General features: G+C 51.1%; 7 protein-coding genes across 7 annotated transcripts; 4 read left to right on the forward strand and 3 right to left on the reverse strand.

Annotated features, from left to right (window-relative positions):
- Window positions 1-881: 881 nt before the first annotated feature.
- On the forward strand, window positions 882-2,048 carry A1O3_04919 (uncharacterized protein; the record flags this gene model as incomplete). Its single annotated transcript, XM_007735047.1, has 1 exon — window positions 882-2,048. The coding sequence occupies one exon, from the start codon at window positions 882-884 to the stop codon at window positions 2,046-2,048; it is 1,167 nt and encodes a 388-aa protein (XP_007733237.1).
- A 272-nt stretch (window positions 2,049-2,320) lies between these two features.
- A1O3_04920 (uncharacterized protein) lies at window positions 2,321-2,983 on the forward strand (the record flags this gene model as incomplete). The annotated part of the gene is made up of 1 exon (XM_007735048.1): window positions 2,321-2,983. One exon carries the CDS (start codon window positions 2,321-2,323, stop codon window positions 2,981-2,983), a length of 663 nt encoding a protein of 220 aa, XP_007733238.1.
- Window positions 2,984-3,509: 526 nt separating this feature from the next.
- On the forward strand, window positions 3,510-4,880 carry A1O3_04921 (uncharacterized protein; the record flags this gene model as incomplete). Its single annotated transcript, XM_007735049.1, has 4 exons — window positions 3,510-3,804; window positions 3,863-4,161; window positions 4,233-4,408; window positions 4,463-4,880. 4 exons carry the CDS (start codon window positions 3,510-3,512, stop codon window positions 4,878-4,880), a joined length of 1,188 nt encoding a protein of 395 aa, XP_007733239.1.
- Window positions 4,881-5,729: 849 nt separating this feature from the next.
- Window positions 5,730-7,604, forward strand: A1O3_04922 (uncharacterized protein; the record flags this gene model as incomplete). The annotated part of the gene is made up of 3 exons (XM_007735050.1): window positions 5,730-5,870; window positions 6,014-6,702; window positions 6,758-7,604. 3 exons carry the CDS (start codon window positions 5,730-5,732, stop codon window positions 7,602-7,604), a joined length of 1,677 nt encoding a protein of 558 aa, XP_007733240.1.
- A 2,541-nt stretch (window positions 7,605-10,145) lies between these two features.
- Window positions 10,146-11,807, reverse strand: A1O3_04923 (translation initiation factor eIF-2B subunit delta; the record flags this gene model as incomplete). Its single annotated transcript, XM_007735051.1, has 1 exon — window positions 10,146-11,807. One exon carries the CDS (start codon window positions 11,805-11,807, stop codon window positions 10,146-10,148), a length of 1,662 nt encoding a protein of 553 aa, XP_007733241.1.
- Window positions 11,808-12,434: 627 nt separating this feature from the next.
- Window positions 12,435-14,180, reverse strand: A1O3_04924 (kinesin family member 1/13/14; the record flags this gene model as incomplete). Its single annotated transcript, XM_007735052.1, has 2 exons — window positions 12,435-14,035; window positions 14,102-14,180. 2 exons carry the CDS (start codon window positions 14,178-14,180, stop codon window positions 12,435-12,437), a joined length of 1,680 nt encoding a protein of 559 aa, XP_007733242.1.
- Window positions 14,181-14,718: 538 nt separating this feature from the next.
- A1O3_04925 (uncharacterized protein) lies at window positions 14,719-15,477 on the reverse strand (the record flags this gene model as incomplete). The annotated part of the gene is made up of 1 exon (XM_007735053.1): window positions 14,719-15,477. The coding sequence occupies one exon, from the start codon at window positions 15,475-15,477 to the stop codon at window positions 14,719-14,721; it is 759 nt and encodes a 252-aa protein (XP_007733243.1).
- Between the last annotated feature and the right edge of the window lie 438 nt (window positions 15,478-15,915).

Below are 15,915 nucleotides of genomic sequence, written 5' to 3' on the forward strand. Positions count from 1 at the left end.
GTACGAAGCGACTCCAGATCATCTCATAATTAGTTTACAACTTGTCAGAGGTCACCAGCTACCCTAGAAACCTACACCTATTTCAGCAACCAGGGGGCAGCTAAGTTCTAAGACATGCTCAAGAAATCCAGGGGCGGATGCGGTACTTGCAAGAGCCGTAGAGTGAGATTTCTCTTCTCCGAGATTACTGCAAGACAAATATGGGCGTGCTAATGGATGCGTAGGTCAAATGTGACGAAAAGAAGCCTTCTTGCTCAGGATGTAGGTCATAAACGTGGACATCCTGAGGTCTGGTCTATAACTGCTCTGATCGACTTCTAGGTACAAATCGCGGTTGGATTTGTCCCGGTTATCACCGGCCTCTACGATGGTCTTCTAAACACCATCGAGGCGGTAGAAAAGCTGTGTCACCTGGGCGCAGTCCTGCTCATTCGTTGAATCCCAAGCACAAGATAAGCGAAGAACCCAACATCTACCTTTCCAGCCCAGGCAATGTTCATATCACCAACGTTGTTTCCAACGCTGAGCTACCAGTGAAGACGCACACTCTATTACTTGACCTGGGGCTGTCGGACAATGATCTAAGCAGCTCAATCTGCCAACAAATGCTACACGAGCCATTGTTGCCTCCATCAAATGCTCTGATGGCGCTACCATCAACCTATATACGAACATCGGTTTTCGATGACAACACGCTCCTCGTGGATTCGTATTCTGATGCTCTCGCACGCGTATTATCAATCTACAACGGTTCTTTCAGTCCATTCCGACCAGCCGCTCTCTGCTCCTGGGCACGATCACCTCTACTCTTCTCTTTGTTTAAGTTTCTTGCTGGTACCTATCAACTGAGTTTGACAAGGGAGCAGGATTTTGAGCTTGTTATGAATGAAGCGCGCATCAGCACTCTAAATCAACTGTCATTCAACCTTTCAGAAATCGACAAACTCTCATCCACGAAAAAGGTAGAACTTATCATAGTCGTTATCATGTTTGGCCTCAGCAGCAGCTGGTGTGACCTGGATGACCTCGGTCTTGCTCATTACAACGCGGCAGCCACGTTGCTACGCGACCTCGACGGCAAAGAACTACAACTCCCGCTGCAGAACTATCAGTACTTTGAAGAATGTTTGACGTATTGGTGGATGATGCTCTCATTCGCGTGTGACCCCTCTCGGGAAGTCATTCACGATCCTCCACGTCTCACTGGAATGCGAACAACAACAGGATGTCGATTTCCTCACCCGCTGACCGGCATTTCGTCCGAGGTACAGTACCTGCTCGGCAAGGTTGGATATCTGGTATTTTCGCAACGACGCAGAGTCCTTGATCGTCCATTGACCACCACGGATGAACTCTTACAGTCCCTATCCAATATTGAAAAAGCTCGAGGCCTCGAGAGTCAACTACAGACTCTGGATTTCCCTAGATCCGATTCAATTGCGGACCCCAAGGATCCTTCGACTCCAGTTACGGACTTGGTCAACATAGCAAATGCGTACCGCGTATGCGGTCTCTTGTTACTCTATCATGCGTTCCCCGACCTACTCAGATCCAAGCTGACATCTGAAACCCTGGGGCTACCTTCAGATTCTTGTTATCCTGACTGGGAATCAAGGCGACAATTCCTGGGGTCACTTTCCCTCCACGCTTTGCGTATCCTTGGAGGAAATAATGAGCTTTCTGGCACCCGAACTATTGAGGCCATACTACTGGTCATTATCTCTGGCGAGTTGGGGTGGGTAACTCCAACCGTCACAACACACCAGGGGCAAAGCGTGCCGGTCGAGCTCGAGGATGAGCCAAGAAAAAGCTTTTCACCGGAACCGGACCAAGGGGACGGGGACGATGCGCTCTCGTCAGGCCCAATGTTGGAAGCAAGAAATGCTGTCTTGGCTCGGTTTGAGCGCGTAAAGTCTATCCTTCCATTCAAAACCATCAACCGCATGAAAACACTTGTTTTGAAGACCTGCGAACTGATGGACCAGGGAAAGGATGTCTTCTGGGTCGACGTGTTGCTTGACAGCAAGTGGCAATTTTTAATGATCTGAGTGCACAGTTGCCAGAACACGTCTTCAGACTCCGGTTTCCGAGGATCTATTCCGTACGGGATGCAACAGTGGATGTCCCTCTGGGCCTGGCGTTCCTGGATCTAAGGGAAACAGGTGCGGACTACTCCGTGCTAAAGCCAATGGACTATGCTTACGAGATGGTGTGAGACCCTTCAATATATAAGGTACCTCAATGCTTGACCGCTTTCCGACTGTTAACAAAAGTCCCTAATAAATTCATCAATCAAATGCACGAACCCACAGCCAGTCCAATGCATATCCTCATCGTCTTTGCTCATCCGAATGAGCAATCCTTTTCACACTCGGTGGCCGAACGGGCTGCTGCCGGGGCCAAAAGCAAAGGTCACACGGTCAAGCTTCTAGATTTGTACCGGACAGGTTTTGATCCAATCTTCACGACACGAGATCTGCAGCAGTTTGAGGGCGTTCAGATGCCCGATGACGTTTTAGAACACCAAAAACTTGTCGATGAAGCGGATGGGATCTTCTTCATTTTCCCGGTCTGGTGGTACGGAATGCCCGCCATGATGAAGGGATGGCTGGACCGAGTTTGGTCTGCTGGCTGGGCCTATCGATGGAAACACGACCCGGAGGGGAGTCTACTCAAACATCGACCTTGTACGGTTCTGGCTCTGACGGGAGCATCATCCAACCAGTTGAATCGCTGGAGTTACGACAAGCATCTACAACATGTCTGGCGTTACGGAGTCTTTGGCTATTGCGGCTTTGAGCCTCTCAGAATTACATTTCTTGAAGACTGTGCTTTCGACGGCAGTGGCAAGCATGCCGGCCACCTGGAGAAGGCGTTTTCAGCTGGACAGCAAATTGGGAATGACCCCGAAGCTCGGCCTGGAATTAATTACCTGTTGCATCATGGGCTCGACTACAAGGTTGAGAAGTACGATCCTCAATAGAATTCTGACCGGCAATCTAGGTGGTATTCTGAAGAATCTGTCTCATGTGCAAATTATTCTGACTATTAAAGCTAAAGCCAATGAAGTGTCTCAGGTAAAGGAGGTAAAGATGTTGATTGGCTGAAATGATAAGGCTGATGGGACCCTCAATTTCCATATCTGGTCAGAGTTTGCGAACATGCCTGTTCCTCTACCTTTGCAAAGTAGATATCATAGTCTTTCCTTTTAAGACTAGGAGTCGGAGCGCTGAAATCCGTTTGAGATGGTCAACAGCAAGAGTCTTACTCAATTCAGGGCTCGTGGCTTTTGCCCTTTGCCCTCAGTCATCATTCCGATTTCCACGGGCCGTCCAATGCCTGTCAAGGTCTAAGAATGGCAAGAAGTGTACAACACTCAATGATATAAAGACATAGACATTAGCTCGTGGTCCGATTCATCTCGGCTACTCCATGGGTTTGCTGATAACCAGGCCAGTGCGTTATTCGATACTCTCTTCAGTCCCACGATTATGCACACTTCGACAACCATGGGTTATACAGAAACCCATAGCACTCTTCCCGCCTCCTGGTATCGGTCAGAAGGCATGTACGAGCTGGAAAAAAGAGCCATCTTCTCCAAGAGATGGCTTTGCGTTTCTCATTCAATGAGATTCAAGAATCAGGGAGAATTCGTCAAATTCGAGATGGCCGGATATAGCTTCTTCATTATCCGCGACCGCAAACACGAACTGAAAGCATTCTTGAACATATGTCGCCACCGAGCGTATCCGATCATGGAGGCAGAGTCTGGCAAGGCAAGTATCTTGTCGTGTAAATATCACGGTGAGTTCAAGCCTCAAGGAGAAGATGTAAGGTCAATCAACTCACTCCTTTACTCTAGGATGGTCTTATGGTCTTTCTGGCAATCTCGCAAAAGCTCCACGGTTCGATACTGCTGCGGACTTTGAGAAAGCCGACTTTTCTTTATTCGAAGTCCATCTCCATGTGGACAAGCTGGGCTGGGTTTGGGTAAATCTAGACTCAGCAAAGCCTCCGACAGTGCCATGGGAAGAGAATTTTGCTGGCGTGGATCAACAACCCCGACTTGGGGAGTTTAGTATGGATAACTTCAATTTCGATCATTCCTGGGAGATGGTTGGAGATTACAACTGGAAAAATATCATCGATAACTACAACGAGGTGAGCAGTAATCCACGGCCTTGGTCTCTCGTGGTGTAGCGCTCGACTAACCAGCGTATGTCTTCTTCTAGTGCTATCATTGTCAAACTGCTCATCCCGGTATCCTCGCAACTACCAGGTTAGACACCTACGATGTAGTCTGCCAGAAGGGATGGATCGAACATCACTCTCAAACACTGTCCACTGTCGAACAGAAGTATGGAGTACAACCTACGTACCTATTTCCCAATGCCAGCGTCACCATCTCGTGAGTCGTCACTCTAGCAGCAATCAATGAGCCAATGCTGACCCTCTCTTACAGCGATGAATACACGTACCTGATGCGGGTTGTTCCGATCTCTGCCAAGACGGTCAAGATGCAGTACGAAGTGTATCGACGCAAAGGCATCCCAGACGAGGAGTTTCAGAGCATCGATGCATTCTTCAAGCAGATTGAGAATGAAGACAAGGGGCTCAGCAACGGTGCTCAACGCAACCTCAACGCAGAAGCCTACGTCTGTGGACCACTTCACCCGCACAATGAGAAAGGCGTCATATATTTCAAAGGATTGGTCAAAGACGCTGTTCAGCAACATGCGATGGAGGAGGGCAAGCTGGGCCGACAGATTGTTCCCATTCGGAGAGGAGAAGGAATGACTTCGGAGTGTACCGATGCCGAGGAAGCATTCTGCCGTGTCGCATGCGACCAGGAAGGCATGAAAGCTGCCACAGAATGGTAGTCTTCTAGATTATTCGCTACAATAGACAGCAATAGCCCATCGTCAGCGGTTCATCTGCCCTTTCAGGAGTACAACATTCGGTAACTGTAATTGGGGGACGAGCTTGGTCGTCCGATGCGCCCGGTGGCACATAGTATGTCGGTTATGTCACTACCATGGCGTTCTCACGCTTCGGGTCTCTCAGCAAGTGAGCTCTAGTCACCCCTCTATCTATCTCTATCCGAATGACGCAGCAAGAAAGAAGAGCGCGCTCATGGATAGGAGAAAGAGATATTGCGGGTCGCGAGTTTCAACGCTAGAGGGACAAAATTACCGTTTCGGGACTAGACGAGCCTTACGGTGATAGCATTCGCTTTCCTAAGAAAACGTCCTGGTTCTTGACTCCTCTCAATGATTTATTCTATCCTCGGGGTTTCGTGCTTCGATATCCACGAAACATATGGATCTACAAGGAAGCTTTCTTCTGTTTACGTTGATCCTCGAAAGGTCGCCGACAGGAGACTAGTCCGCAATGTGCCACTATTCGCAGAGTGGTCCGTCAACCTAGAAAGAATCTAGAGGTATTGGTAGGAGAAAGATAAGATGACTCGATCCGCAGATGTCCGTAGTAGCTTTGACAGATTGGGACCGACTTACAAGGCTTCTTCACACAGGATTCTGTCTTGTCGTGGATAAGCGAGCTCCTTTAAAGCGCCGGCTTGCTTACCTTCCCACCATAGCAATGCTCTCTGACCCGAACTGCATAAGGACTATTAAACGACCTCCACCCTTGCGAGATCATTGCCTCTCTTTGCGTTAAAGACTGTCTACCTGAATTTGAAATCGCCAAGAGTACCTGGTGAAGTAGACATGGATCTCCACGGACGAACAACTTCATCTGCTGCGTCTGCCGAAGCCATCGACGGTCGTCTGAGTGTGAACAACACCGAGCATCGTATACATCTCAACGCGGCCGATCGAACTCTTGCGACACAGTTTGGATACAAACCTGTAGGTTACCCCTCGCCCCGACTTTCGGCATTGGATGAATGTCGCTCGCCACCCCCGTCTGAAATCCCTATCTCCCCCTCTGTCTGTGTGTAGAATTCCCGACACGGTGCAGGACAGTGCTAATGTAAGCTTGCTCGACCAAGGTCTTCCAGCGCCAGTTCGGCTTTCTTTCCACCTTCTCGTTCGCTGTCAGCATCTCTGGACTCTTCTCCACCGTCACGACGACCTTTGTCTACCCGCTATACGCTGGTGGCTCAGCATCCGCCGTTTGGTGCTGGCTGATCTCCGGCGCAGGTTGCATGTGTATTGCAGCCTCGGTCGCCGAAATTGTGTCTGCTTACCCGACCTGCGGAGGCCTATACTACAGCGTATCTCGACTGGCTCCTCAGAGATGGGTTCCGTCTATCAGCTGGCTGGTGGGCTGGACGAATCTGTTAGGCCAACTCACTGGGCTGGCTTCGTCCGAGTACGGCGCTGCACAAATCCTCCTTGCCGCCGTGTCTATGGGCCGAGACTTTGACTGGTATCCCACCACGGGCACGACGGTAGGAGTTATGGCCGCTCTTACTGTCCTGAGTGGTATCGTTAATTCGCTGCCTACCTCGTGGATAGAGAGACTAACCAGCACTTACGTGATTGCTCACTTTTCGCTGTTACTTGCGTGCGCTATCGCACTTCTTGTAAAGACAGAGCATAAACATAACGCCAGCTACGTGTTTACGAACGTCGATGCCGAGTCTGGCTGGACTCCAGGATTTTCTTTTCTGCTCGGCTTTTTGTCCGTATCCTGGACTATGACAGGATATGATTCGACGGCTCATATTAGCGAAGAGTGAGTTTTGCTTGATAATCTTCTAATTATCAAACTACTAACATAAGCCTCCTAGAATCAAAGATCCCGCAATCCTGGCCCCTAGAGCCATCTTCCTCGCCATGAGCTGTACCTATATCCTCGGCTGGCTATTCACTATCGTTCTCTGCCTATGTATGGGCGATATCGACAGTATCCTCGCCTCTCCGATCGAACAGCCCGTGGCTCAGATATACTATAACTCCCTCGGAAAAGGCGGTGGTATTTTCTTTACCATTGCCGCATTCCTTGTTCTGCAATTTGTCTGTTTTACCGCCACCCAGGCGCTCGGTCGCTCGGTCTTCGCCTTTTCTCGCGACCGACTCCTACCTTTCTCAACTACCTGGATCCAGATCAATAAGCGTACGAACACACCTCTATACGCCGTTTGGATTTGCATCTTCTGGATTATCGCCATTAATCTCATTGCATTGGGATCTTACACTGCGATTTCCGGGGTCTTCAACGTCTGCGCAATCGCCTTTGATTGGTCTTACTGCATCCCTATCGCCTGTAAACTTATATTCGGCAAATTTGAGCCGGGGCCATGGTCGATGGGCCAGCCAATGGTTTCGAAATTGGTGAATGCTTGGGCGTGCTTGTGGACTTTGTTCGTGAGCATCATCTTCATCTTCCCCGACTATCGACCAGACACCAGTGCGAACATGAATTACGCTATTGCGTACGTCGCTCTGATCGCTGTTGCGTCGACCTCCTTATGGTATGCTGGGGGTCGCAAATACTATACCGGTCCGTTGGTCGAAGTAGATGCTCAAGAGGTGGTGGACGTGGGCGGCGGTGAATTTCAACTCACTCAGGGCTGCGAGGAGCAGGTGGGCCAGGGCGACAAGCACTCGGTGAGGCAATCCGTGGAAATAAGCTGATGAAAAGCATGGGTGAACGGGACTCGAGGGGTGTTCCGCTCAGCACAGTCATGAAGCCAGCGGATCTCTAGTGTCTAGGAGGTGCTGTATATATCAGTCTAGCTAGATCAAAGGCTTGGTTCAACAGAAGTCTGCTGGACTAATAACACGCCTCGTTAGCGCGTCGAAGCACTTCGACGTCTTTATAAGTCTTGGCAAGGCAATAAAGCGCGTGCTGTCACACCAAATTATCAATCAGTCACATGACAAGGCTCCACGATCAGATTAGTGCCCGCACATCACGTGAATGTGAAAGTGAATGTAATTCTTGGCGCTCCAAGCCCACATTCTCGAATCGCAGACTTGGGACTTCAAGCCAGCTCCGCGACGGTAGAATTGCAAACGAACCTCGACCACCCCGACAGACACAGTCTCGCGCAACCGCTCCTTGGGAAGTAAGTCCAACAATGTACACACTCTCATATCATACCATACTCGGTTTCCTCTCGACAGATAGACAGACCGGCCTGAGTGAGCAAACCCACTGACTTGTTCGGCAGTCCGCAGAAAAGCTCTTCGCGCAACCCTACAACTGCAACTTTTGCACCGCACCGCAATCATGTCTCACGAGAGCGTTTGGTACTCGCGCCCGCGAAGCTTCGGCAAGGGAGCCCGTGGCTGGTACGTTTCTCCCCGCGTTTTCCTTTGAAAGAGAGAGAAAGAGCACCTTGAGAGACGAGTACGAATTAGAACAGCCCTTGATCATACGAAGAGAGAGAGGTGAAAAAAGGAAGAGAAGAGGAGGGATTAATACGCACATAATTGGTTATTGGACTCGTTCTCTGGAGAAAAGAGAAGGGATTCTCCCCTACACTACACTACACCACAATTACCATAGTTGTCTTGTCTTGTCCTGTCATGTCGTGTCATTGGATGCGTTTGGTGTTGGAACCGAAGAGAAGAATTCCGCTAACGTCAACTCAACAGCCGCGTCTGCACACACAAAGCCGGTCTGATCCGCAAATATGGCCTGAACATCTGCCGTCAGTGCTTCCGGGAGAAGAGCCAGGACATTGGATTCATCAAGGTATGGGCAGCCGTCCCCCCCTACTCCTGCACCACATGCTTGGGATCTACATGCACAGAAGGACGACTCGGTTGGGATCTACATGCACAGAAAGAGACGGAGATAATTCCAAATTGGCGACTATGCACAGATGCCAGCCGAGACAATTCCAAATCCAAATCCAAATTGGCCACCGGCCGACGATAGTGGTTTGCTAACATCGTTTTCTCAACAGCACCGATAAATCCATCCAACCATCCATCCTTCCATCCTTCCATCCATCCATCAATCCATCTATCTACAGAAATCGATCGTGCAGTCAAGTCAACACCAGCAACTGTATCGTAGATGGAGAGACGGACGGACGGCTCGTTTGTGGTTTGGTTTGGTTTGGTGGTTAGGAAGAGTGCGAGAGATGGGAAGGGAAGGAGTTGACTTGACATTGATTTGCGACCCGACGCACACGAGAGGGTGACGGAACCGTCAGGTCGCTGCTGCGTTGACCCCTCGCTCTACTGCCAACTGTCATTCCATGGGGGAGGATGTGTCGGTGCCGGTCTGATTGATTGAGGGGCGAAGAGAACGAAAAGCTGGAGCGATGGCGACGGTGATGGTGATGGAAATGGCCATCTCGAATGCAAAGGATGACGACCTAGAACGTTTCGTTTAGCTTTCCCGTCGTTGAGAAAGCTCTCTGCTCTCTGCTACGGTACGGCTCGGATTCCACCCGACTTTAGAAGGAAATGAAACCCCCCAAAAAAGAAACAATGCTGCACTTTGCACTCTTGAATGACTGGGCTACTTCTCTTTTTTTCTGGCTTATCTGTGCCGTGTGTCGAATCAAACCAGAGAAGCGACACTCGCCGCCATACATGCTCTAGGAACCCGCTGAGTCCATCACTGAACATGTCCATCGTACTCTATGAAAGAGGAAAGCTCTCTGCTATAGTACGGCTCGGATTTTACCCGACTTTAAAAGGGAATGGAGAACCCCCTAAAAAAGAAACAACGCTGCATTTTGCACTCTTGACTGGCTGGGCTACTTCTCTTTTTTTGGTTTGGCACTTTACACTCTTGATTAACTGGACTACTTCTCTTTTTTGGTTGTAAACAATTAATTGCTTATCTGTGCCGTGTCTCGAATCGAGTCGAATCGACCCAGAGAAGCGACACTCGCCGCCACACACGCTCTAGTAACCCACCGCGTTCATCATCACTGAACATGCCCATCGTACTCTACAAAATACGAATAGCCCGGTTGACCTCAACCTCAACCTCAACCTCAACCTCATCTCGCTCGTGACGAATGCATATCTCTTGTCAGATGCTCATGCTCAAGCTGTAAAAAAGAACCACCTGAGGACAATGCTCTACCACTGAGCATGTATACCACAGGATACAGATCACCCGCGAATCATCTCAACTAGGATCTCTTTGAAAGCGTCGTCCACAATTCCATTTGCATTTCCATGCCCATGTCCGGTCCATGTCGCCGTTCATGCCAGCGCCTGGTCGTCTCCATGCACGCCATTAACCACAGGGACCGCCTCGGGCGGTAGACTTCCAAGCTCACATATCACGAGATCGAGAAACTCGGCAGGTGTAACATCGTACATGATATTCAACAGAAACAGTCCTGGCTGATCCTTCCACTCTTCTAGACCTTTGTTTGAGCCAGCCCCTTTGTCGTCGGAATCGTCCTCATCCTTGTCCTTGGCGCCGGATTTCTTACTGCCACCTTTGGACGGTGCAGCAGTGGCAGCGGCAAGAGATGGGTTCGTAGAAAACACCCCGGATTGGGCCGAATCGACCAAAGCATCGGCATCACCCAACTCGTTTAGGATGATGCTGTCCAACACAGCCTTGGCACTGAACTTGACCGTTTCGCACAGTACAATGACAGGGACATTTCGACTCTTGTTCCTTGAACACTCCTTGACCATCATTGCAACCATGGCGGATCCGGCGCGGGACAGGAGCTTCCCATTTCCCAGCATAGCCGATGCCCCGAGGAAGCATTTGGTCACAGATTCCTGGTCCACAATGTCCGCGATTGCGGTGAGCAGGGCGTATTGCACTTTTAGACCTGCGCGGATGAGGCTTCTCGCGTGGTTCTTCCCCTCGAACATGGGCCGTGAATCGATGACGATGACTCTGAATTTCTTGCCCTGCCGGTGCGCGTTGATGAGCGTTTTCTCCACGATGCTGCTCTTGGCGTAGGTGAGTACGACGTCGCCGTCCTCAATGCGCTCGGTGGCCTCGCGCGCAATGACTTCGTCCGCCAGCGTGATTCGCTCGCGAATGTACAAGTCGATGGCCTCGCACAGGCTTTGCTTGGCTTCGCTGTCGGTGGATTCGACAGGCTGGGTGGAAATGAGGTTCTTCAGCCATCGGATACTGTTGCCTTGGCTGGTGCTCAGAGGTCGAGCGTTGCGTAGGTATGCGATTTGATGGTTGAGATGGGTGAGCAAGTGTCTTGAAAGAGCGACAGCGGGCGGAGTCGTGTACGTCTTTATGACCATTTTGAAAGCAAGCAGCGTAGCCACGCAGCGAGCATTCCCGCCGCATATCACGTAGTCTCGTAGCTGCAGACCGAGTGCAATGACGGCGGGGTGGATTTCCCTTCCGGCTCCTGCAAGAGTGGCCCTCTTTTCTTTCGGGTAGAGATGTGAGAACATGGGAACGCGATTGAGCTCGTGGCGCTTCTCCTTTTCATGAGGTGCAGAGGCCTGGGGTTGCGGTTGCGGTTGAGCAGCCCCACGAATCGGCAGCTGTCTTGCACCGGACGAAGGTGTCCTTCTGTGATGAGGAACGGTGTCGCTCTCTCTCTTGGTCGTCGACGGCCGTCTAGGAGTCTCTAGTTTCGTGCCTGACGGTCCAGCCTGCGTCTGCGTCTGCGTCTGCGCCTGTTGCTGTGCGTGCGCTCCCTTTTCAGCCACCTTTTCCGCTCTCCTGGCTGCCTTTTCCGCAGCCTTTTGTTTCTTCAAGAGCGCCCCTGTCAATTTGACTCCGGCGCCGGCTTCTGCAATGTCTTGCTCCGTCGCCGTTCGCGCAGAGCCGTCTGGCCGCGGTTTTGATTTCTTGGACTCTTTCGAAGGAACATCTCCGGATGGCTGAGTAGTCCCGTTCGTCACGGGTACTCCATCCGAGGGTGGCATAGTGAAGGAGGTGGCTGTTGGGTTGAGGGACGCACTTCCTCCGGAGGGGTTTGAGGAATTCAAATCAGTCATGGCTGGCAGACTGCCCGGTCCGAGATCGATGAGTCAACGAGGGACGTAGACGTTACAGGAGAGAAGTCGCTAGATGAGGGGATTGAGAATGCAGGTGAAGCAGAGGAAGTAAGGAAGATGACTGAGTCATCTCTATTCTATCGCACTTGTCCAACTCTGAGTGGGAGAGCAGAGCAGCCAGAGAGTGGCAGGTGGAACATTTTTGGCGGCCCGTCACATCAATCTGCGCCAAGGTCGCAAGGCTGGCTCTGGGGATTACATAATTGCTTACTACATAATCGGTCGGGCACGAGGCTGCCACCTGCTTTGGGGTATTAGCATATGAATATATGAATGGTGTCCAACGTTTATTACAGACCGCTGGGGATGATAGGCTTTGTCTCCCAATCTGCTATTCTCCTGCTACGATTATCAAGTCTGGATAGGGTACACCCGAACGCCTCGCTACCTTGGTATTCAATCATTCACAGTCGTCAAACTCCCCCTTCTGAAGATCCAAACATCCTTCTTCTCCAGCACAGCTGAACCCGTCCCTGTCTTCCGTCTACACCGCAATCATGCCGTGACGCTCAGACCAAGCATCTCGTGGTCGGCTGCCAGCTTCTTCTTGAACATGGCCAGGTCGGATATTAGCGCCTCCATCTCCTCCTGCATGTCCGCTGCTTCATCGTCATAATCCGAGTCTGTGTCGACCTCGTCACCCGAAGCAGTGTCGTCTTCGTAGATCATGTCTGGCGTTGCTGCTCTCGACCGCGTATCCGGTGACACGCTCTCCTCCTTATTAATGACGATGGGGTTCTTGAGTTCTTCAAGCACCAGCTTCAGGTGGATGCTCAGGGCTTCCTTTTCTTCTTCGAGCTGGCGAACTTTCGACTCTGAAATGGCAAGTTTCTCTTCCATAATCTGCAGCATATTCTCGTACTTGGTGGTGAATTCGCGAATCTTCTCCGATTGAACTTCGGCACTTTCTTGAACGGCTCTGATGACCGAGACACTGCCATTCTGTTGTTGCTGGCTCAGAGTCCATCGTAAAGTACGGATGGTGTCTTGCATTTCGGCGATCTGAGCATCCTTCTCGGCGGACGAAACATGATCCTGGTTGACAATGGCCTTTGTGCGGATGTGCTTGGCCTGGTCGGCGTAGCGGAGAGTCGACAATGTCTCATCATAGTCGGCCGGTGCAATGCACGCAATCATGGCGGTCTTGGAGTTTCCACCCAGCGAGTCTTTCAACAACCAGGTGAGGATCGAGTCACGATATGGGACAATGTCGCGGGTTGACCGTTTGGAATTGTGTACTCGGGCATGTTTGGGGTCGGCCAGTGCAGCAATCACCCTTCCAAGCGTTGTCAGAGATTTGTTGATGTTTCCCCCTTCTCTCAGCCTCTGGCCCGTCGCTTCGGTTGCTTTTGCACGTTCAGAGCCCGCCAGATCAACTAATCGGATTCGGGCCAGTCTTTCGGTGGTCTCGTCGGTGCGGTAGTCGTGGTGGATCTGCTTCAGCATGATGGTGAAGACGGCGTGGGAACGCGAGGAAGTATCGTTCATTTTGGTCGAGGCCGTCGTTCTTGAGTTGTCGCCCATCCGCATATACTTGAGAATCTCGACGTAATTCTTGACTTGGATCTCTGTCAAGTCCTTGACGTACGGGCCTTCTATCGGCGACTCTCTGATTTTGAGATACTGGGGAGGGTCTGTCCGCGGCTGGAATAGATCGCGGACGTGCTCATTGTAGACCTCAAAGTATGAGACGCGGACACTGTAGCTGATATTGGCGCTCTCGTTCGACTCGATCCGCTGAAAAAGGTCTTCGCAAGTGCGTGGGATCAACCCAGGCTGATCGGGGGTGCCCATCATGGTGTAGCTCTTGCCCGAGCCAGTTTGGCCGTAGGCGAAAATGCAGGTGTGGTAGCCCTCAAAGTTGTGGTCCAAGAACTCTTCTCCCAGACAGTTGTAGACGTCCTCTTGTGTGGCATAATGCTTGTCCTCTGTGCTGTGAGACCAGAACGAATTGTCGAAGGTGAACGTTTTCTCCTCCAGGACCTTTCGAGTCTGAGCTCGGGCGTTGGCAGGATCGCTCGAAGGCGGAGGGAGAAGTCTCGTTGATTGCGTCTGCGGGTTCATCTCGATCAAACATTGAGCTCCTCTCTCGATTTCTGAGATACTCCGTCAGCCAGTGTCTCGTCTCGTTGCCCAAACGGCTGAGCTGCAGTAAAAATCACCTCGTGGAAGAAACCCCCTAACTCTGACCACGACCTTGACGTTTCCTGCTGGGTTCATATTGCCGTTTGAGGGTGCCATGGGCACACTGACAGGCGTCCTTGATCTCAAAGATGGGCTGGAGGCGGATGAAGGGGTCGGAGTCTTGGTCCGAGTGTCGTGGGTGTTGGTGATGGTTCTGGCGGGCGGCACCATGTCTGTAGCCTGGTCCAAAAGCTGCATACACTCTTCGAGGACAAGACAGTAGCGATGGCGCAAGGAGATGTACATGAAATAACCCGCGACGAAGATCAGAGTCAGGGGGAGTGCGCGATAAGCTACAAGCTACGCCAGGACCATCTTGCGGACTGATTGTTGCGCAGGCCAGAGGAGCGCAGTTCGCAGTTGGGCAGTTTTGGGGGGTCGCCGGACGTTTTGGGTTAGATCCAAACAATGACGTCCAGCGCCTGGAGTTACACGTGACGTGCCCCTGCAGCCTCGTCGATTTCCCAGCGAGGTACCGAGTAGAGCTGGATTTGTCCATTTGCATGCTGTGCTGTGCTGTGCTGTGCTGCATATCAGATCATGAAGAGCCGTGTGCTCTAATAACAATGCTCTCGGTGGAAGACGCTCGGCAATCTCAACCCAACTCCTCAACCTTCCTCTTCGACCCTCGACGCACCTTTTCGCCTTTCAGTCGAGCCAGAATACCTTCGACCGCGTCTCCCCCCGGCTGTTCTTCTCCTTCTTCGCTGCTGGAGTCTCCATCCTCTTCATCCGTACTTGAATGGGCCAGCTTCAGCCTCACTTCGCCATCTTCCCCCGGCCGCTGTTCACTCAGCACGCCCAACCCCAGGTCCATCTCGATGTACTGTTCAGCATCGTCTGCCACGTAGTCGACTCTTCTCTCCGTAATGTCAGATGAGGTCTCCAGCTCGGCATTTGCTTTACGTAGTTGGGGCAGGAAATTTTGCAGCCGAGACTTTAAATCTGATGTTTCTCCAGAGGATCGTGGTCGTATCGTCGGCAGGTGAGAAGCGGCAGCGGCAGTCGAGAGGGCTGGATCGTCAGTCTCGTCTTCTTCACTGTCTCTGTCTAGTTGCTCCTCTTCGTCCGAGTCGTCGCTTCCAGAAGACGATGTGCTTTCTTCTTCCTCGTCCTCATGATCCAGATCACTTCTCGCTGTTGACCTGTCATGATGGTGTTGTGGTCGTCGATGAAATCGCGAGTCATCTTCAGCTTCAGACGAGGATGTTTCTGAGGACTCCGATACATCCTGATCGTCTTCGTTTCCACTATGTCCAGCCGTCTGAACTGTCTCCCTTCCAGACTCGGCTGCATCCGCTCTGGGAGAAAGATTGCGTCGCTTCAGAGGTGGTTCTTCGCCGTGTCTCGACATTGACATGTTTCGGAACGATCGTCTACCGACTGTGACTGTTCATCTAAGATGCGTACAAGAAAGGCCTAATGCAGGGCATCCAATCTCCGTCCTCGGATATTAATGATGTATATCAAATGAAAATAAACTGAATGCACGGGAAATGCCTAAACGTGGTGGTCGGTCGAGCATCACACCGTGACGCTCATCCTCATCTATATTTCGTCTGACAAAAATTCTGGCGAGGTTAGGCTTGGCACCTCAGCCTCGTCTGCCGGTGGATGCCTTTGCCCTTTGCCATTTGTCATTTGCCTTACTACCTAGGATGAAGTTATGTTGGCATATTCACAATCGAAAAAGATAGTGAGATTCCAAACTAAGACAAGGATGCTACAAATCCTACAATGCCGGCGATTCGAAAGCTTGGAATCTAAAATCTGTCATCTCTGATCACCTCCG

This window comes from Capronia epimyces (assembly GCF_000585565.1).
Source record: "Capronia epimyces CBS 606.96 chromosome Unknown aczIQ-supercont1.4, whole genome shotgun sequence".
Lineage (NCBI taxonomy): Eukaryota > Fungi > Ascomycota > Eurotiomycetes > Chaetothyriales > Herpotrichiellaceae > Capronia > Capronia epimyces.